General features: G+C 39.4%; 2 protein-coding genes across 2 annotated transcripts in view; both read left to right on the top strand.

Moving 5' to 3' along the window:
• The window catches only part of atp6v1ba (ATPase, H+ transporting, lysosomal, V1 subunit B, member a), a 34784-nt gene extending 20769 nt beyond the window's left edge, over nucleotides 1-14015 (top strand). The window contains exons 7-14 of the mRNA XM_018678897.2: nucleotides 2511-2612; nucleotides 4482-4579; nucleotides 4848-4971; nucleotides 8203-8353; nucleotides 8984-9066; nucleotides 9596-9700; nucleotides 10775-10904; nucleotides 12746-14015. Coding sequence (XP_018534413.1) covers nucleotides 2511-2612; nucleotides 4482-4579; nucleotides 4848-4971; nucleotides 8203-8353; nucleotides 8984-9066; nucleotides 9596-9700; nucleotides 10775-10904; nucleotides 12746-12888 — 936 coding nt within the window. The 3' untranslated portion in view covers nucleotides 12889-14015. The remainder of the gene's footprint in view (nucleotides 1-2510; nucleotides 2613-4481; nucleotides 4580-4847; nucleotides 4972-8202; nucleotides 8354-8983; nucleotides 9067-9595; nucleotides 9701-10774; nucleotides 10905-12745) is intronic.
• Nucleotides 14016-15115: 1100 nt separating this feature from the next.
• The window catches only part of shtn1 (shootin 1), a 31617-nt gene continuing 24056 nt past the window's right edge, over nucleotides 15116-22676 (top strand). Inside the window, exons 1-3 of the mRNA XM_051076783.1 lie at nucleotides 15116-15223; nucleotides 19093-19145; nucleotides 19906-19966. Coding sequence (XP_050932740.1) covers nucleotides 15169-15223; nucleotides 19093-19145; nucleotides 19906-19966 — 169 coding nt within the window. The 5' untranslated portion in view covers nucleotides 15116-15168. The remainder of the gene's footprint in view (nucleotides 15224-19092; nucleotides 19146-19905; nucleotides 19967-22676) is intronic.

Raw genomic sequence — 22676 nt, 5'->3', positions numbered from 1 at the left:
CTGTAAAGGCTTTCAGTATACACAAAATAAGCATTGATTAGCTCCATCTTTTTCATCTTTTTCTTAGAAAGTATATGTAAGATTTTATAGTTTTATTTGAAACAAATAAAAATGTAGAATGTATGGAAACCATAGAGTAAAAGATATCTTGAGATATCTTTTGAGTCGTGTTGTATAAAACTGATTGAGACTTCAGCCCACTTCAGCTGTTACAGTTTAGTCTCATCACTCTCACAGTCTAAAACCCACAGTAAACTACCTGCCCAGTACCAAGCAGCTGACTCACAAAGTGGAAGACTAGCTAGTGAGCATAGTTGGACATTTAGCAACTAATGAGATTCTTAGTCATTTAGATAATTGTAAAAGGAGAGTGGGCACATCCAAAAAATCAGTTGATGCAGCTGTAATATAAGCAGTGGTAGTTCAAACTATGAAGCTCCACTTGACTTTAATTCATAATACAGTGAAATATTACAGAGAAAATCTGTCATAGTATCAGTGTCTCTGATTAGATATTCTGTTATCAACATCAATGACAGCCATTGACCCCGATCCCATCTCCACTTTGACAGGGCATGATCGAAACTGTCCCATTGCAAAATCACAATAATGATGACCCTCTTGTTGTGCCATCAAAGTTGTGTGAAAACTTGGCTCGTTGTTTCATCAAGCACATGCCACAGAGGTCATTCTTGTTATGGTTTCTTCTATGGGCCAGGTGCCAGAGATCAGGGTGCATGGAGAGGTCAGGCCACAAATTTATGGAGTAACAGGCTCTTCACTCTGCTTAATTAATCAGTTTAGTAAAGTCTGTGTTTATAGTTTATTGTGTAACAAATTTATTAATGAATTATTGATTATTTTTTTAAAAAAAGTTTAAAGGAATACTTTTTAAAGCACATACTGTCTTTTTGGTACTGAATTCCACTAAATTCATAAAACCAACAATGAATGTGTACATCAGTGATTAGTCTGTGTAAATGGTAAATAAACTCTTCATACTGAAGATGTAAATCTTTAGTTTGGTTTTTGAAGAAATCTCGATATTTTTTTTTAAACAGATGGGTACTGTAGTACCCAATTCTGTCTTTTTTTGTGGTATGGCTAATGGCTAAAACACTACAATGAAAAGTGGTAGTGAATTCTGCTTCATTGTTGCAGTTGTGAACAAAACTATGCACTCTACCTGTGGATTTTGCCCAAAAGTGTTTGAGATTTGAATTGATTTATGCTATAGACTATAAAATCAGTTTACTCAGCAGTGTCATATTAAGCCACAGTTCTCTGTTAACTGCACCTGATGGAGTTTGAAGGAGCCTTGAGCTTCTGAGGCTTTCTTGCCAAAATGCACCATCAGAGTCATAGTACACAGTGTACAGTTTTGTACCTTTAACTTTTACTAAAGAAGCAGTTATTTTCTAATACATACTTACTTTTATACTTACATACTTTTGGTCTCATGATTCAAGTGGGAGAGTTTCATTTTGATCCAAGCTATAGAAGAACTCCAACTGTGAGTCATGTAGTATTGTCTATGGGAAAAATGAATGGAACTTTTTTTTTATTTCTGGAACCAGGGGCACCTAAAATGGCTTCTCCCTCCTAACAAGCCTTTGGGCTTTGGGCTGAGAGCCACAGATAAGGGAGGAAATTCAGAAAATATTGAGAGACAGAATACTGTGTGGTTGGATTTAGTCTTTTTGTGAGATTATTGACAAAATTAAAATGTATAGTGTCATCAAAGTGCCATTTGTATACATTAATATCACCCTCTCAGTATCCTATGTATGTATTTGTCTAGACTGTTTCATAGGCCTGCCCACTTTTCCAATAATAGATGAATATTTGACATGTTGAAGTATATTTTTTTTAAAGTGAAAAATAGCACAAATGTTGAATCCTGCAGTGTCAGTATCTTGAGGTCCTTAAAGAAATCTTTAGTCTATACTCATACACATACAGGATTCTACCAGTTCCATTTGAATCCTGTTACTGGTTGGTAACATAAGACTGAGATCACTAAGATCCAACAAAAACAAATCTCTGTTAAACCTTTTATTGGTCATCTCTCTTCTCTTTTACCAGCAAATATCAATGTAGAGAACATTTAGTGGCTGGTTTGCCAATTTTAAAAAAGAGCACTGTGTTTGAGTAAAAATGACAAAGGCAACTAATTGTTGTTAATTCTGAATTCCTCTTACATTGTATTCAGGCTGTAGATACAGGTTGTGAACATTAATTAGGATATATCTAAGAGCTATGGTGTTTCTGCCTTCCTAGCCAGTAACAACTGATTACATATCTCAGTTGAATCTTTGAGTTTTAGTTATTTATAATCTTAGGTATTTGGGAATGTAAAAATTAAACCTAATTATATTTGCTAGGAGATTCAAAAGGATTCTGACGGTGTCAAAACCCAGGCCTACTCGACACTCACCCTAGAAATAAAAATTTAACATTCACTGATGATTGTGTGTTGACTTTGAGTTTGTATGTTTTCTTACTCCCAGATTGCTGCCCAGATCTGTCGCCAGGCCGGCCTGGTGCAGAAGTCCAAGGATGTAATGGACTACAGTGCTGAGAACTTTGCCATTGTCTTTGCAGCCATGGGGGTAAGCAGAGAGTGCTCAGCAGACACTTGTTCAAACATATATTTTCCCCCATCAGTGACTCTAATCCCCCTCTTAACCCTGACGTGACACCTTGTCCCCTCTCTCCCACCCTGCTCTCTGTCTTTTATTCACCCGGTGATTTAACCTTTAAGTCCCTCTTGTTATTTCTGCGCCTCTGAGCATATCCCCTGGCCATGTAGACAGGTTACTAATTCAACAGGTCCTTTAACACTGTCAGACCTGCAGTATCAAGTTCTCTCCTCCTCAGCTGCTCCTCCTGTCTGCTGTAATACCCCATTTGTGACATGCTGACCTCTAACACACACACACACACACACACACACACACACACACACACACACACACACACACACACACACACACACACACTGTGGTTCCCTTGCTAAATGGTAACCCTTCCCACTCCGTCTCCACGAGTTCACATCTCATTGTGGTTAGTCTAACAGGAGATTTGGGGATTTATACAAATCACCACATGGCTATGAATTTTTAAAAGGACACAGTGCACATTGTAACAGCAGTGCTTCACAACAACACAAAGCCCTTATGTTTACCCAGAGTATACAATTTCAGAACAATGCAGAGCCCCTATTGAATGATACCTGATCCATGTTTTTTGTCCTTTTTTAACTATTTTTAGATTTTGTCTTTCAATAACAGCACTGAGGTTGTGTTACATTAGCTACAGTGAAGCTAACATGCAGAGCGGATGAGGTGGTTTCTCAGAGCTAGCACAGCAACTGCAGACAGCGATACTCCCAACTCTCCACTTGACATTAACATTACATTACACCAAGAATAAACAGGACAAAACAACACTGACATACTGGCTCTGTCACAGCCTTTCTTTTTAAATTTATATTCCTCTGTCTGTTTCCTCTTAGGCTGTTTATCTACCATTACCCATGTATGTAACACCCATGTCTGTGTCAAAGAGTTGTTTCTATTACTACATTTTGGAAAATTGGAAAATGCAGAATTAGTGCATAGCAGTTCCTGTTTGCAGTGTACCCATGGATGTGCAGTTGGGAAATTACTTTAAAGTGACACAGTGTAACTTTACTGAGCAGTAGTGCCCTCTGCAGCCACAGTTGGCAATTAATTCTGTTGGGCTCTGTCCAAGTGGCTCAGTGGTTTTCATGTATAGAAAACAAAGCCTATCAGTCTGTTCAGAGGATCTCCAACTGCATAGTCCCACTCACTGACCTGAAACACGGCCCAGCATTACCCATGATCCCTGGCTTCTAGAGCAGGAAGTGCTGTTGCTGTAACAAACACACCAAACTATATTTCAGTCTTGATATTTTCAAAGTTTCCTGCCTTGATATCAGAGATGAACGCTGGTTTTAATTACTTCTAAGTCTTTTTAACTGATCTACAGTACAGCGTTACTCTTGAACTTGCTGGGTCTGATTCCAGTAGTTTAAACCACTGACTATCACTCAGTTAGAGGGAGATTGAAGGTTATATAGAGCAACAACATATATAATGCTGTTGATATAACATAATGTTGAATTAATTCTGAAGAATAATGTTGAATTAATTCTGAAGAAAATGTAAAAACCTAATAATTCTCAGGCAAGTTCTGGAGTTACAAAGAGTTCTCTGTTGATTTATAGACATTTCTTAGAGATGGGAAATTGTGTAGGCCAAATGTGCAGGCCAGTCTAAAATAACTACCTTACACTGTTTGCAGAACACCAGTATTTATTTCCATGTCTACCTTGCCTCATAGTTGGAAAGCTTGTAACAGGTATATGAAGCCAGTAATGTTACATATTTGATGGTCTGAGGACGTCTTACGTAAGTCCCTCTGTATTATTAACTTGTATCATTAATCTCTCTCAGGTCAACATGGAAACTGCCCGTTTCTTCAAGTCTGATTTTGAAGAGAATGGCTCTATGGACAACGTCTGCCTTTTCTTGAACCTGGCCAACGACCCCACGTAAGATTCGGACAGATATTCTGTCAATATATGAATGCAATGATTGTACCAGCAACTCCATTATTTTGTATGTTTTGTGTGGTAATCGATTCTGAAGGATGTTCTGTTAGCGATGGACATCAAAGATGATGTGTTACATTAGAATGTTATGTTTACGATCTTCATATTCACAAATGTAAAATGTGTCTGTGGAATACATTTCTGCCTTGACAAGTTGAATGTAGACCTCACGTTTTGCTAACACTTTTTTGTTTCTGTGACTAACCAGCATTGAGCGTATCATCACCCCACGCTTGGCACTGACTACAGCAGAGTACCTGGCCTATCAGTGTGAGAAGCATGTCCTGGTAATCCTGACTGACATGAGCTCCTATGCTGAGGCTCTGAGAGAGGTACAACTACCAACTCAACCTTAGACACATTACACTTTTTGCACTCAAATTTTCACGTGTCACAATCTGACACAATTGTGTAAGTTCTTAGTTGGAAAAGGCTGAATGTGTAGGCACTAAGAAATATTTCAGTTCTCAATGTAGTCTGGTTGATGTGGTCCCTGATTGGAAACTAAAAAAATCAATTTTACCTATTTGTAGAAAATCATTTATTTTCTGTCCATTTAAGGCATTTACAGGAACACTTTGCCAGACTTTATCAAGGTCTGAGATGTTAGAGCTTCTCATTTTATCACTCATCAGTTCAACTGCATTTAATCACTTTTACCACTTTTGAAAGGATTAAAGAAATCGTCTTTATATTTAAAATATTTTTTTCTTAATGTCAACAAATTCAATGAAAACACCAAAACCACGGATGTGTCAGTCCATATCTCAACACTCTGCCTCCCCACCCTGTATGTAGCTGTAAGCCTCAAGCCCACTGGTTGATCAGTAGTTTATATTAAACATTACTCAAACAACATTTGTTGTGCTATATTCAGCAGCAGCAGATTAATTCATATTTGGTGTTGAATATTTCAGCAGCAGGGCAGTGTATGAGGGACTGAGTCAAAATAAACCACAGTGTTCCTTCATGTGATACTGAAGGAACAGTTGAGCTCTATGGCACAGAGGACTGTGCACTGTTAATTTGTACTTCCTTTACTTCAGAAAATGGAATTGAACCATAATTGTGTCTAGACCTGCTCTATTTGAAAAATGTAAATAAAAACTGACTTAACTCAACTTGCTAACTGCTGAGCCCGAGGGGGGAAATGTTTTACTTTGGGGTTATATTGCAGGCAGTGAGACAGGAAACATTGCATGGATGGAATGAAGAATGCATTCCACTAAATATCAGCAAATTCTGGATGCAAATGTCCTGCAGTCAGTCAAGAAAGTCAAAAACGTCTGGCCTCTACAACAGGACAGTGAACCAAAGCAGACCTCAAAATTAACCATTAACCAATCCCCTGATCTGACCTTCATTTAAAACCTGTGGGTTTTAAACATGCTGTGTGTGCACAAACATTTAGTAGAAAAACTCTTAGCCGGCTCCAAAAGGTGTTTGCAAGCTGTGTTATCAGCAACACTTTTGTATACAACTGTACGTATGTCTGCCTTACTGTCACTGTTGTTGTTTTATAACCATCACATGTACAATTACCACATGTCCAGTGTGTTCAGTAATACCTTCCTTATGGTATAGTATGTACTGAATCCTTTCTGAAGGCTCCAGCAGCAGTTGAACCACCTAACTGTGTGGCAGTGTGTCAACATAACACACCAGTGTAAATTCTCTGCAGCATTAGCACAAAGGTGATGGACTCACTAAAGTCTTGTGCTCATTGCTGAAAGGGAGGATAATGTGTCCTTCATTCTTGTAGGAAATACCTTAATTTCATTATTGTCAGCTTGGCTCTAAAAGGAAATGGTCCCCCTCCCTGCCCCTCCACCTACTGCCCTCCTTTCTCCTCGTGGTGAGGAGTAAGGCCCTCTCGACTCACTCTTTTGTGTCTCTGTACTGGCAGTACAATGTAGGTTTTTAAATGGCGCATGTGCGTTTCCCTTCTTGCATTTGCTGTCCATAACCTTGGCACATGCACGCTGCACCAATAGTCAGCTAAGACTCAGGCAGCTTGATGGGTATTTCAGCACTTACAAAGAGCCAGGAGGACATTAACATTTAACTTCTGTTCCCATTCATGCGTGTGAAGGTTTAGTTTTGCATTGAATCTACAGTTCACAAGTGTTTAGCCTGCCCATCAACCTTTGAATCCAAGGATGAATGAGATGCATTTTCTTTCCCACTCACTCTGAATTCACTTGACTTTGGGAACAAGGATTTGCTTTTGGTCATTTTTGCAGAGGGCCTGAAAACAGAATGGCAACATTTCGAACCAGCTGTTTGCCTCTTCTGAATGATACTGAAGGAGTTAGCATCACTTGACTCTGTAACAATAAATGGTTTTGCTATAATTTTTTATTTGTTTATGATGAAGAGCAAAAAAAAAAAGCACAGTAACATTAGTCTTATTTAATATATAAAAAATTATATTTATTTCTTTGGTTTGAATTGAATGCACCTGCCCTTACAACTCCTTTACCTCAAAGGTATGTTGAGAAGCAGAAAGAGGACTTTAAAGCTGTACTATTTTTATAAACAGAACATAACTGGGTGAAATATGACAGGTGTCACTTGCAGTTGTTGACCCACAAAGGAATGAACCTTTTCCTGTCCCTGACACCCTTACATAGCGCTACTGTATCCCCGTCACAATGTCCGTTGTAGTTTGGCACATATGCAGTTTATAATGACAACAGTTACATATTTACCAGGATTTTTTAAAATCATTTTGATCGTTGTTAATCAGCCGCTATCAACTTTGCCAGCTTTTAAAACAAGAGATAAAATAAATACTCAAGGGCTTCATTCAAGATACCAGGCTTAAAAACTAACAAGACTAACAAGTCTGCATCCTCAACACTTGATCCATGTAGAGGACACTGAAACAATGGCACACTGTTGTTATTCTGTTGCAGGGTAGAGCTACTTAGGCCTTATACAGCATGATAAGGAGAAATGTAATCGGACTATATGTTTGACTTTTACAAGAGAAAAGGCTTTTAGAATGAGGACTAACCAATGTCAAACATGACGCTGTCTCAGTTAATGAGTTTGACTGGAGTTACTGGAGTGTTAACTTCCCCACACCAAATTAATAACAATTTTACCCCAAACACAAGACCGGCAAACACCACCTTCAAACTCTTTGTATACAGCAGTGTCAATCTTACAAGAGCCCTATGCGTGCTGCTTCGTTGTGCTGCTATGCTACGAACATTGGACATTAGACTGGAAACTTATGTTCATCAGAAGGGCAAATACATTACTCAATGCTAATGTTGCTCTGTGTCTGCAAGATTTATAGTCAGACAGCAGTGTGTTGCATGAGATGGTAATCCCTGTTCTTATAGTTTCTGTTTGCTCTGCCACTCCCAGGTCTCTAAAAATCAATTAACGCAGCGTTAACTTTTTCTGAAACTTGATGAAAATAGGAGCAAAAAAGGGGAAAAGGGGGGAAAACAGAAATAAAATGTAAATGCATGTCACAACCTTGTATCCTTTAGCCTCTTCTCACTACTTTAATGTTGCCCTCCCCCTGGCCCCCCACCACCCACCTTTAGGTCTCTGCTGCCCGAGAGGAAGTGCCCGGCCGTCGAGGCTTTCCTGGCTACATGTACACTGATCTGGCCACCATCTACGAACGTGCCGGCCGTGTGGAGGGCAGAAACGGCTCCATCACTCAGATCCCCATCCTCACCATGCCCAATGATGGTGAGAGCAGCAGCAAAACAACAAGAGCTCTCTGTGCTCTAAGTTGAACCAAAACAACATCTTCACAACCATCGACCTTGTAGTGGAGTTATGTATTTGATACCTGTATTTATGCAGTCAAAGCAGAGCTAACAGCTACTGGATATCTATTGGATATCAGTGTGGTCATACAGATTATACTTCTGTATTCGATTTTCTGTCTTTGAATGCATAAATCTTTTGGCAAGTTCAATTACTGGAGAAGGCATCTGAAATGGACTCAGGAGACATTTTTGATGCCTCCAGTTACCATAGCAACAAGTATGAAGAGCCTACTCCTATCTAGCTGAACAGGACTCCCCATCACAGCATCACAGGGAGGTGATTGTGTCAGCTTTTACTAAACACTGCTGGTGTTCCTAAGGGCTCTCTCTCTCTCTCTCTTGATTTAGAGTAAAAGTCGTTTTCTGTCCTCTGTGTGACATTGTGTTGATGCCTGCAAATCAGTGAGTGATTTGAATAGTGTCTCGATGGTAGATGTCCTTCTCTACGAGTGTAAACTCAACTCAGGCATTATATATGTAACAACATTTAAATGTAACACACACTGGTTTCTTATGTTGTGATTAAATGCATTTTTGTGTTTAACAGACATCACCCATCCTATTCCTGATCTGACTGGATACATCACAGAGGGTCAGGTCTATGTTGACAGACAGCTGCACAACAGACAGGTATTTCTCAGTCCTTTTTTGAAGTCATTTTTTTTCAAAGCAACATTCATGACATTTGGGGGCTGAGAACTGGTTTTTGGGTCAGATGGTCTCATTGTTAACTGTGATTCAAAGTGTCACATGCTGTAGTAATCATGTTGTGTGAATTCACATATATACTGCATGGAGTGGTGCCTGTCAAATGCTTACACCTGTGGTTTCAGCCATTTAACCAGAACAATCTGTTCCTAGCCATGCATTACCAAATAACTGAATTACGCTGTATAATATATATATATCAAATATAAGCTAAAGGTTCCTTGTGGAGTTTTGGACCTCTAGTAGTATAAGGAGCTACTGTATTTTCCTATGAGTTGGTCTCCACTATGTTCACACAAGTGACGTGATACTGTACTACCAATGATGTCACTATTCCACTGATCATCAGGTGGAGGCAACATGCTAAGATAAGCTATAACTGTGCTGGGGAACGAAATGTGCACAATCTAAGTCTTGGTCACAATTTTCTCATCTTATTCTTGTCTTTCAGATCTACCCACCCATCAATGTGTTGCCCTCACTGTCACGTCTGATGAAGTCGGCCATCGGTGAGGGGATGACCAGGAAGGACCACGCCGATGTCTCTAACCAGCTGGTAAAACAAAGTTTAGCTATTCTACCTAAGTAATGCACCTTGTAACCTGTTTCACTGACTGATCTTACATGCACTTAACCAGGTTAAAGCCAGGTTTGCTGAGTAAGCTGATGTCAGTGGTCCCTGATGACGACCGCATATATATATATATATATAGCTCTGGCCGGGTCCAGCTTCCCTGGCATCAGCAGAGGAGATTTTAGCATCCTCAGCACTGTAGCCAGGTTGGGCCTAACCCTCTGACGTTTGGGCTCGACATGTGTCCATCTTTGATTTCAGAGACATTTATAACACCTTTTAGGAGTTTTCATTACTCAACAAGCTGTCAACCTGTGTCCCTTAAGACACACACACACTCACACAAGACAGAGGGAAAGAAACATGACTGTAAGTGACAACAAAACTCAGATCTCTCACACTGAGCTGAAATGAAACAAGTGCACATAAATTAGGTAAATAACATATATCAAATATCGTCACCCTCTTAAAATAATTGCTGATTTTGATTTTTTAGATTTTTTTTTCCTAAATCATCTCCTCATGATGCTGGCCACCTCTGGTAAAATTGCCTACATCCTCAGTTAAACAGATCGTGCCATTCTACCCCTTTAGTATAATTGCCTATGTCAAGAGTGTGACTTTTTTAGTTTTAATTTGCCTAAGTTATTTAATTCTCTCATGTTCCATGTTTGACTGAGCCTCTGGTTTGTATGTCAATAGGCATCTGTTGTTATAACTGTTTTGATTAAAATTGTTAGTAAATATCATATATTCAACAAGTGGTTCAGTTTTTTGTGTTTCCTGAAAAATCTGAAAAAATGACAATGATAATGGTAATTATTTTAAGAGGGTGACGATATTTTGTTTTCTTTGGGTCCTTGTGGGGTGGGGCAGCCATGTTGTGGGGGTGGCCTCCTCCAAACCCCACCCACTGTAAATTAATAATGTCTGAAAAAAACTGTAACAAATAGCATTGACAAGGGCAAGAGAGCAGTAATGTTTGATGCCAGTTCTTTTTGAACCATGCTAGGAGCTATCATCTTTAGTATTACTGATGTCTCTCCTTGTCTCCAGTATGCCTGTTATGCCATCGGTAAGGATGTCCAGGCCATGAAGGCTGTGGTGGGAGAGGAGGCCCTCACCTCTGATGATCTGCTCTACCTTGAGTTCCTGCAGAAGTTTGAGAAGAATTTCATTGCTCAAGGTAAGAAGATGCTAAAGAAAGAATTATTTCCATGTATCCGTTACAGAGTGTGTGTTCAACATTTTCTAATAATAAAGGTGGACACAGCATCAGGCACCCACAAAGTCAGAAATTACAACCTTCTTGATTGATTGTTTATGTCATTTATCAAACAAAAATACCAAACTCTCCCTGGTTCCTGCCTCTCAAATGTGAGAGTGTGCTGCTTTTTCATTTATAGTATTGAATACTTCTTATAGACTTTGTATGTGGACTTTTGGTCAGACTAAGCATGCAGTTTAAATGAAGACATCATCTTGAAGTCGGGGAAATTGTAATGAACATTTTTCACATTTTTAAAAAACATTTTATAGACTTAAATGATCAATCCTAACAAAAAAAACAACCAATTACTTAATAATGAAAAAAATTGTTGCAGTTCTAAGGTATTGTAGTTGGATATCTAAATGGAACAACTTAATGTTAGGACACTTTGCTCATCTATCATGGTGTATTGCTGTAAAAGTGGTTGTTGAAGTGGTATTCATGTTGTATTTCTAAGTTTATGTTTGTCCCTGGAAAATATTGATCTGTGTAGGTTTCATCTTTGCTGCTGAGGCATACCTAGCCTTTTTTTCTGTCTCTCTTTTCTTGAAAGTGATCAAACCAAACATGTAGATACTGTACATACAGAGGTATATTTCCTCTGTTGAACATTGGCAGATTCCTCAGGAGAGTAGTCATTACAGCAAGACGAGCAGGAGAAAGGGAGAGAGAAATATTTTTTAGCCCTTTTTCCCCTCCAACAAAGAACAAGCAACAAAAGCCAAACAATTTCAGTATAACAACCTGCATTAGAAACCAATCTGCATTGACAGCAGGGACAACTTAGTCCTTAGGTCAAAGACTTAATTAAGAAATTAATCAGAGGATTTATCACAAGGGTTCTAAAAACTTTGGTTTTGATTTGGTTTGATTTAAACCACCACTGCAAATTGTTGTCAAGACTTAAACATTTTTGTGCCACATTTTAATTAGTAGGTTTACTAAAACTGAAGATGTAACTGAGTCCAGCAGCTTCAGCTCAGTTGATTTGAATAAATTGCCGCTCATCCATGGTAAAGGCTACTAATGAGACTGACTGGAGTCAGACATGATCAGCCTCAGTTAAAAGATACACCTACCAACACCTCTAAAGCTCACTAATTAACATGTTGGATTTCATTTATTTAATCTGTACTTAAAACAAGGTTAGCCATGCGATCCTGTGTCCGGACTGCTGTGCCAAATGTAGACATGAGATTGATATCTTTAAAAAAAAAAAAAAAAAGTGAATAAATGTGAAAATGAGGTGGCTCTTTCAGACATCTCACACATGTCTGGAAAGCAGTAGAGCACAAAAGAGCATTCTTTGCTACTCAACTTCCAATATTCGTTGAAGAGAAAACAGTGTTTGACCTCTATTCATTCAGTAAGATGGAAACATATATTAGAGGAAATACGAATTACAGGCCTCTCAAAGTTAGAAAAATTCATTTGGGAGATCGGCTGCTTCATGGTTTATATCAGTGAACCTGATATAAACCATTTGAGCTGCTGCTTGCTCAAAGCACAAAATAAGAACTTTTGTCACATCCATTTTATCTGATATTATGTGCATGTTGTGTCAGCAGGTGGTCATATAATAATTTACTGCAGCTTTAACTCTGAATACCTTGGTATCTCTTTCCTCAGTGGTCTGTTTTGAAAAGATCATTTGTTGTTTGATGTGATGTACAGTTGAGACTGTGTGTGAGACATCCTCAGTTGATATTATATCTGCATGCTAACCTGCACCATTGTGGCCTCTGTGTCTCCCTCAGGCCCGTACGACAACAGGACAGTATATGAAACCCTGGACATCGGCTGGCAGCTGCTGCGAATCTTCCCCAAGGAGATGTTGAAGAGGATTCCTCAGAGCACCCTGGCAGAGTTTTACCCCAGGGAGTCTGCTGTCCGTCACTGAGGCGTACTAAAGGATGCTCTGGTTCTAGCTCTACCCTTTCTACCCACCATCCTCCTCTCCCTTTAGTCCTTCCTTTCATCTCACCCTACAGCCCTTCACTTCCGGGGGCTCAGACACAGATGTTGTCAAGCCTTTACCCATCCCAAAATCTCTCTCCACTCACTGGTCTTATTACCTCCACTTCTTTCCTTCCCATGAGTCAGCTCACCCCACACCCCTCCTGCCCTGAATGAGAACAGAGCAATAATCTCCCCCCTTCTGTAGATGTACTGTAGCGTAGCTGTGTCCAGAAGTTGTGTATGAAAAGTGTCTGTGGTTGTAATATCTACCCTTGATTGAAAAAACGTGAACATATCCTTATAATTATAGATAGATCTTTATTTATTGGGGTGTGTTACTGCTGGATCTCCCTCTTCTGTTTGTTTTTAAAAGAAATGCTTTGTAATATCCACCCCCTGCTAAAAACAAGAGCTTTCCAACAGAAGAAAGATGTGTCTACATATGTTGTTATTATGTTGACAAAATAACAAAATGCCCTAAATACAGTGGCCCTGCAGTCAGTGCCATTTAGGTGAGGCTCATAAAGTGTGTTTTTTATTGAGAATGTCAGAGGTGCTTATTCTACTTGATTGTCATTTTCTTAATTAAAAGACACACTTTGAATGAGTATTTGCTGAACAACACAAACTGAACATCCACAGTGTCACCATCTCTGAGGGTGATTTTATAGTCTGGCGTTTCTCTTATTTTGTCCACTCCCTGCCTGTTGTTTACTGAAGACAGCTGCTGTATTTTTCATGTCAGTGGCCTCAAGTTCACTATTACCCAAATCTTCTCATGTTACCATTCACATCAATCTTGGTAAACAGACAAATTTGGGCTACAGGCAGAGTTGAGATGTTTACAGTACTTTGACTCTTTCTTCCCTCCTCTACCTGCTCTTGAAAGAATCCAGTGGATGTTGACATTATTTGTGTTTTGTTGTTTGATTTGTATTATGTAAAGAGTATACAAAAGTATGTTAAACATTCCCATCTGTCTGCAGAAACTAATTCTTTGTTGTGAAATCAATAAAGGTTTTGTGAGTTTATGTGTCGATGAATAAATTAAATTATATGAGAAATCTGGTCTGGTCTTCTTCTGGTCTTAGTTCTAACTTCTTACATCTGCAACACTGATATTACTAGATAGGATCAGTGTTGTCCTCCACATAACACAACTTTCTCTGTGATCCCAGTTACTTAAAAGCTGTCTGGGAAATCTGACATGATAGTTTGTGTTGCACATTATTTGCTAAAAATGTTTATGTAGATGAATTTTGCAAAAAATATGTCTGGGGCTCTCTGCTATTCTCAAGAGCTGCTGATCAAAACTGCTCCTGTTCTGAGTTTCAGTGGGAAATAGATGTTCATTCTTGACTTTGGAAAATAGTAACTGGACAGAAACAATCTTGATAATGAAGGTCCACATGCTAGTTTTCCTGAAGCTTTTAGCCACATCTCAGTTCTCAGCAGCTGATAGAACTTGCTTAGTTTTAATGGAGGTGGCTCAGTGTTCATCAGGTGACTTAAGTATGACAACTGAACTTCTGCCGTCCACCTGAGAGCACTAAAGAAAGCTCAGGGGCTAGCCTTGAGTCAAGATTAGTGTCTTTTACATTTTGACAAAAAGACTGAGAGAAAACACTAAACACTTGTCCAGTTTTTGGTACAATGTGGTTCCACTTGATATTAGCAGGAATGACCAGAGCATTGCATGTACTGGAACTATTATCACATGTCAGATCTGTTGAGCTGCAATTAGTTCTAACATTCTTCAACAAGTCAGCCGGAGACATACCACAGCTGTCAGGCAGTGTCTAGTGTGATGATATCTAGTGTGCAGTGATTTGTAAAAGACCATTAAATTCACTTTTTGAAAGATGCAATCTGAAAATAATAAATTAATATCTTTGTAAATATCCATCCCTCCGTTATCTATACTGCTTATCCATAAGGGTTGTGGGGGGTGGGGGTCATCAGAGGTGTAGTCAGCAGTATCAGTCGCTGACATGCTGTTCTACTGAAGTATTTATAACTTGATTGCTAGGCGCCATGTCACGGCCATAGAGTTTACTTATAAAAACTCTTTTTATTTATCTTGTCAATGTATTCAAGTGGTGGGACTGTCAGAACAGGTTTATTACTTCTGACAGTGTTATAGGATAAGGCGGACATTTACCTTACAGGTGTGTCACGGGGGAGGGCTTCCTGTTGGACTTTGGTCTGAGGTTTTCTCGCCATGGCCTCAGAGGAGCTGGATAAAATGAATGTCATTACAGACCTGTCAAACAAAGGTAAGAGCTGGATATTTTAGCACGAACATGCTGTCGTTTTGGTTGTTTTACACAGATAGCACAAATACTTTGTACAGTGCTGTATTTAGTACAGTGTAGTACAATTTGATAACCAACAACATAGAAAGTAAATCTGATAATAATTATAATCTCTTTTTAGTCAAAGACAAAGCTTTTTATGTCAGTGAGAGATTAACGCCACTCTGGTGGAGAATAATGGCTACATCATTTTAAAGCACCTTCCTTAATGTATATGGGGAGAGCTCAGACTAAACTTGGGCCAAGAAACATGTCATGTCATGAACTCATGAATGGTATTCACCAACTTCAGCTGAATTTGTTTTTTCCAAGCTTCAGAGAGTTTTATATTCAAGGCTTAAGCCCATGGAACAGAGGAAGGACTCAGCTGTAACTTCTTCTTACACCCAGGGCTGGGTTAAACTGTCAGTGGGCCTAAGGGCAAAAGTGAGTCGCTGGGCCCCTAAACCTCCCCTTCTTCACCCATTCTGTGCAGTGAGTACAGTATGTCTCTGCTGGAATATTACATGGCCTATTACATGGCCTAAGTTTGATTAGACACTGATTAATTTAGAACTTGCTTCATATAATCATAAGACTGAATAAATCCAGGTTTAAAACTAGATGAGTCACAGTGTCATGACTGGTAAAAGTCTGACCCAGATGAAGACCCCGGTCATGTAAGACATCACGCTTTAGTAGTGCATAATGATTGTATTATTCCCAGGCAGTTCAGCCTTGTTTATACCATAGAATGACTGTAATAAGCACATGGAAGTGGCAGGTCATAGACAATATTCTGACACAATGCAGAGAAATTTGAAAGCTTCATGCTTTTTAACCCTCCCGTTGCCCTTCGTATTGCCCTTCGTATTCTGTATACTTTTTTCTTCTTATTATTATTCAAAAACAAAAGATAACTGCTTCAGAATCACAAATGTCACGCACAACAACAAATCCTACTACACACACACACTCACACACAAAGGCACATTGTCAGCCACCGGGTCACTTTGACCCACAGGACAACACAAGGGTTAAGATATCACTGTACAGCCTTGAAAGTCCTTAATGGCTAGTATACATTCACTGAGCACTTTATTAGGAACATCATACTAATACTGGGTAGTTCCTCCCTGCTACTCTCTAACAGCCTCAGGTCTTAGCAGCATAGATTCAACAAGATGTTGGAAACTTTCCTCTGAGATTCTGCTCCATGTTGACATGACTGCATCACATCATTTCTGCTGATTTGTCAGCTGCACATTCATGCTGCCAACCTCCTGTTCTACCACATCTACTCACATCAAAGGTGTTCTACTGGATTCAGATCTGGTGACTGGGGAGGTCACTGAAGTTCACTGAACTCACTGTCATGTTCATGAACCCAGTTTAAGACGACTTTAGCTTTGTGACATGGAGCATTATCCTGCTGGAAGTAGCCATTAGAAGATGGTAGACTGTGGCCATAAAGGGATGAACATGGTCAGCAACAATACTCAGATAGACTGTGGCATTCAGACCATGACTGATTGGTGTTAAAGGCCCAAAGAAAACAATTCCCACACCATTACACCACCACCAGCAGCAGCCTAGACTGATGACACAAGGCAGGTTGGCTCCGTGGATTCATGCTGTTGAAGCCAAATTCTGAGCCTACCATCTGCTGCCTCAGCAGAAATCCAGATCCATCAGACCAGGCTACATGTTTCCAGTCTTCAACTGTCCAGTTTTGGTGAGCCTGTGTCCACTGCAGCCTCAGATTTCTGTTCTTGGCTGACAGGAGTGGAACCTGACGTGGTCTGGTGCTGTTGTAGTCCATCCACCTCAAGGTTGGAGGTGTTGATCACTCTGAGATACTTTTCTGCTCAGCGCAGTTGGAAAGAGTGGTTATCTGAGTAACTGTAGCCTTTCTGTCAGCTCCATTCTCCTCTGACCTCTCTCATCAACAAGGTGTTTCCCTCCACACAACTGCTGCTCACTGGATGGGTTTTATTTTTGGCTCCATTCTGAGTCAAAACTCTGGAGACTGTTGTGTGTGAAAATCCCAGGAGATCAGCAGTTTCAGAAATACTCAAAGCAGTCTGTCTGGGTCAAAGGTCAAAATCACTGAGATCACATTATTCATTAACTGAAGCTCCTGACCTGTATCTGCAGAGGTTAATTGAATTAATAAGCAGGTGGACAGGTGTTCCTAATAAACTGTATCATGTTTTCATTCATAACAATACAGAAGTTTGCCCTGGTAGAACAAATGCTGCTCCATTTCTAAATAACGTTTAGCTTATATGTAATCAGACATATCAAATAAGTTGCTGATTACTTTTGATTATTGATCTAACAGCTGCTGCACTAGCTGACAGAAATGGATCCATATCACAGAGTAGAATGACACAGAACCAGATCCTGTAATTCCAAACCATTTAGCTCTCTGGTTTTATCTGATTGTCCTTGTGGACAGGTACACAGTAATAACATGCAACAAGTTACACTGGGAATGTTGGAATTGTTGCAATGTCTAGTATTCATCTTAACTACTTAGGCCGCTACAACTCCCTATGCCACATTGTCTTTGATAGCTTTGTCATGAAGACAGACTTCAATAACAAGACATTTAGAGAAAGTTCCAAAGGCTCTTACTTACTAAACTTACTAAAACCACAATGCAGGTAAAAGTTTTACATTACAATAATAAGTATCCCCAGATGACATGTAGATCATTATATGTTATAGTACATAATTATATTAATATAATATATAATAATATATTATTATTACTCATGCATTATCACAGAAGCAGCATTTTACTGCAAAGTTATAGCTGTTGAGGTGAAGCTAATATTAACTAAGTACATAAAATGTATGTGGTCATTAGGGTCTTTTTTAAATCACTGTCTAAAAGTAGTAGGTATAGTTACATATATGAATTAGAATAAAACGTACAATATTTCCCTTTAAAATGTAGTGAAGTACCAGGTTAAAGTAACATCCTGCGAATGCAATACTGAAGTACAGTACAAGCAGAATGTACAGTATTTGAGTAAGTGTTCTTATTAACTTTGCACCACTTAATTCCACCATTTCTTGCCCTCCTCCTGTACAGGAGTTGGCAGGCCTGGTCAGAAGTTTACCAGCAGTACAAAACACTTTGTGGAGGTTTCTTAGTTTCTCCCTGTTTTCACTTAATTTACTATGTACTGGATGCACAGAGAGGAAATTTATTCCTGTCTGTCTGAGGGTGTACTCTCCAACAACTGTATTGTAAGAGTTTAGCTCAGTGCTAGAAAAGGGCATCCTCAGTCAGTTTCCTGAATGTCACAAGGAGCAAGTAGAGGCTAAATGTGGTTACTGATTAACACATGTTGTTCCATGGGGAAAACTTACACATAGCAGTGTGTTTTTGTGCTGGAGGCTTCCTTACAGTTTGTATAGTTAAGTACGGTCCTACTCTGTAAAGAAAAAAATCCATATTTTACCTCTGAGATGTATAGTATAGTATGTATTACAGAAAACACATATATTTTTATATTTTTAGTTGCCAGCAACACACATCATAACAATGACCAGTCAGATTATCTGTTAATGCAAATACAGTTCCTGTTACTATTGTAGTAACACCCAAGGCAAATATTGGTGCAATCACAGTGTTGCTATATTCAACATTCCACGCTAGACACAGGACACAAGCCACAGGAGTCACTCGATGAGAAGTCGTCACATGCTGGACAAGTTTCCACTTGTTGACTTTTTTTTCTAAACAGGGAGATATGAGTACTGTGTTCCCCACTCACATTTGCTCTGTTGTGATTCACTTATGAAGATGGCTTACTGGCATCCTTTGCTCCCCACAGCCCTGCAGGAGTATGAAAGCCTGCAGAGGAAACACGAGACTGCAGCCATGGAGGTACGTGTTAATACTGCTCAGGGTTACAGTGATACATATTGTGTGTCTGACAGCTGGTCCAATTCTGACCAATATAATGAATGTCATGTAATTTAGTTTCAGTCGCAGCAGCAGAGTCAGTTAGTCACAGTAGAAGTAATAGTTGGCCCAGCAGAAAGAAATCCAATTATTTCCTCTGAGTTAACTGTAAAGCTGAGTGAGGAGAAAAATTCCCAAATAATAATCAATGATAATTCATGATGTTAGCAGAGAAACAATAGCATTGTCAGTGTGTGTGGACATGGAGAGGAGAAACCTGTGGTGGCTGTTAACAGGATTTATTAAAAGCTAAGATGATTGCACAAACAAATAGTTTGAGAGAAATGTTTGTGCTGGTCAGACAGGGTTATTGAATATGAATGTGATTACATACAAATAAAGCTACACAGTGCCAAATGTGTGCTGATTGGTCTTATAAATAGTGTCATGTAAGACAAATGAGGAAATTTACTTAAAAAAAAAAGTATTTAAAATTGTGCAGCGGGTTCTGGGTTTCTGCTTGTTCGGTATATATTTAATATGGAAACATCAGGATCACTTCTGGGGATTCTGTACATAATTTACTTTTCAATATGTTATGTACGTAACACGTTTTCATTAAATTAAATCAACTGCTTTTCCGGACAGTGTCGGAGTTGTGCTGTTGTACAGGCAGACAGGTTGAAGGATGATTAAAACAGCAGAGATCTTGTGTTAAAGCTGCTCTGTCTCTCTCTTACAGTGCAAGAGGCTGGAGGAGGAGAGGGACAAAGCCATCAAGACGCTCAATGAGATCCAACAAGGTAAGTTTGTCTGTCCTGGGTCGATACATGTTCAGATAGATAGATACAGTGCGGCAGAATCACCATTACTATTACTGGCCAGCTCAGCAACATACAAAACAAAACCCAGCAGCTCACAGATTTGTTATCATGTATTTATTTATGCTAATTAGTTAATGATGATCAAAATGTGAGTAAGCTCTGATTTCACACATAGAGGACTAATCTACCTATCCATCGCTACATGATCTTAAATGGTAACTGTCTCACTGCTGTATCCACAAGCTGTGTTTGTGTCAGATGTCTCTGTGTCACCGTTGTGACCTTTTACAAATTCCTCTATGGTGATTCAGTAGCAAAGGCCTGAAAACCCCAAACCGCAAAGTGTAGCAGATCATCCGATGAAGTCAGTACATATTATTGTGTAGGCACACCACCCAGTTTACACCTCAATGTCCGTTTAGCAGACACAGGGAGTACGACTGAAAACAGCTGTATAAAGAAGAGTTGTGGACGTAAATGAAGATTCTTCTAAAATATAACATACACACAGACACACAGAGAGACAAACTCATAAATTCTGTATGTATTCTGTTTATGATAGCACTAGTTTTCATTTATTATGACACTAAAAGCATTTTTGTCTCAACACTTTCAGATTTTTTTTTTTTTTTTTTTTTTACCTGAAAATGATTCTAATGTCAAGAAAACACTGATAAACAACCATGAAATCTTAGTGAGGGACCTGTCAGTAGTTTTTAACTGGCCCTCTCGTAACATAATCATATTCACATATTTATTAGATGCTGTGTTCTCAGGGAGTCAGGTGTCTGTGTGTGAAGTGAATCAACCTCTGATGGCACTAAGACACCTTGGAACATACTGCACTTCAGATTCAAGACATCTGCTAATACCTCTGACATCTAATTTGTGACAGCGCTCTGATCAGAGAACATGTTTTCTGCTGTGATTAATGTATGTGGGTTTAGAAAATGATCACAGCTGTATAAATCTATCAAGTGGGACACAGATAATAACATTGGAAAAGCACTGTCACTGCTCCCGCTTTTATCGTCAATCTGTTTCCCAACACTACAAAGATATTCTGTATGTTTAAGCCCACCATTCAATTTTCCAAAATGATTTTCTTTACAGGTTGAATGCTTTGCTATGACCACTTTAGTTAAGACAGAATTTTGAAATAGGGCACCACATGTCAAAAGATGGAGCAAATAGTTTGTCTTTGTGATGGTGACAGTTGTGTGGATTTTCATCTGAATAAATCAGGCCCATACTCGTGTATTCAGTGATTCTCCAGCCAAAACACATATTGTGTTTGACTTCCGTGTTAATAGAGGCTGCCTCACTGTGCCAAGCAGCTGCATATTAGGACCTATTACGTGATTTCATAGCTCTTAGAAAATTGCTCCTATTCACAAGGAAACGGCTGGGGGTGGGGCGACAGGGTTGGAGGGGGGGTGAGGGGGGCAGTGGGAGGACAGGAGAAAAAGCCCCCAACACACAATCATGCCTTTTCAATTGCCGATGGCAAGGTTGATGACAACATGACCATTGTGTTATAATGATAACACCACAAAGGCATCTGCCCCCCTCATCAAGGCTTCACAGCGGCTGCAGATACAATTTAATTCACTGCTCCGTTGGCGGCGCTGATACCATTATGCAGCACGTCGGCACATGGGTAATCACTGTCTTTCCTGAGAGGAGGATGAAAAAAGACAGGCACAAAAAAGAGGGGAGAAAAAAATGGAGTGATGATGATGGGGAGGCCGAAACTTACAATTAAGACTGCCAGTTCTGACGTGTCAGAGCCCCCCGTCGACTCGCGCTCATACACTCTCAACACTTCCACCGCTGTTTATTTACCATGGCTACCAGTAATTATAATTAACATGTCATTTAGTTCAAGGCGTCCTTTCGTAGGTTGTTGAGTGTGGCCACGGCATTATGGCGACAGGCAGAGAGGTTGAGGATGAAAACTGGCAGCCAAGTGCTATTCAGTGACTGATGTGCAGGGCGCCGGAGGAACGTGGATATCGCCCAGTGCTGGCGTTCATCAGCTTCTTAATTAGGTGTCACTGGGGGGAAGGAATTGCCCACAGCAATGGCACTAATGCTTAATATCTCCCTCACTCAACCACAATGTTTAATTAGTTAAGTGGCAGGGCATTGTTTAAGGGCATCCTTTTTGTACTGAGGTGTGATTGCAGCTTAAACATTTAGATTTGTGATTCAGTATTTTATTAGATTTTTTTCTACTACCTAGGTTTAGTTGAAGCTGCACTAATCAATATCTTTCATATCTACAATGGATCAAATGAAGTGTTGCTCATAATGTGTACAGATCTGCAGTTCCTCTCAGCTCTGTGGAGCTTTTTTTTTTTTTTTTTTTTTTTTTTTTTTTGCCTCTTTTAGTGTTTTGTCATTTTGTTTTGTTTTGGTTTTCAACATGTAAACTTCATTTTCATTAACCTAATTTCCAGCAGCAGCAGGCTCCTGTTTTCAGTGCAAAGCACCAAACAGCAGACAGACACAGTTAAAGACCAGGTGGTGAAGATTTAGCAGCTGAAAAGACAGATATTATTTGGTGGAGACTGAAACAGAGGTAAAAGGAGAGAGAGAGTATTGGGTTTATATTCATTAGACTGCAGGTGAATATGTGAGTGTAAATTTACAGTTATTTTGCTAAAGGCCCTGAAGTACTCTGAGA

This window comes from Lates calcarifer, linkage group LG16_LG22 (assembly GCF_001640805.2).
Source record: "Lates calcarifer isolate ASB-BC8 linkage group LG16_LG22, TLL_Latcal_v3, whole genome shotgun sequence".
NCBI lineage: Eukaryota > Metazoa > Chordata > Actinopteri > Centropomidae > Lates > Lates calcarifer.
This window is presented reverse-complemented; position numbering and strand designations above follow the sequence as displayed.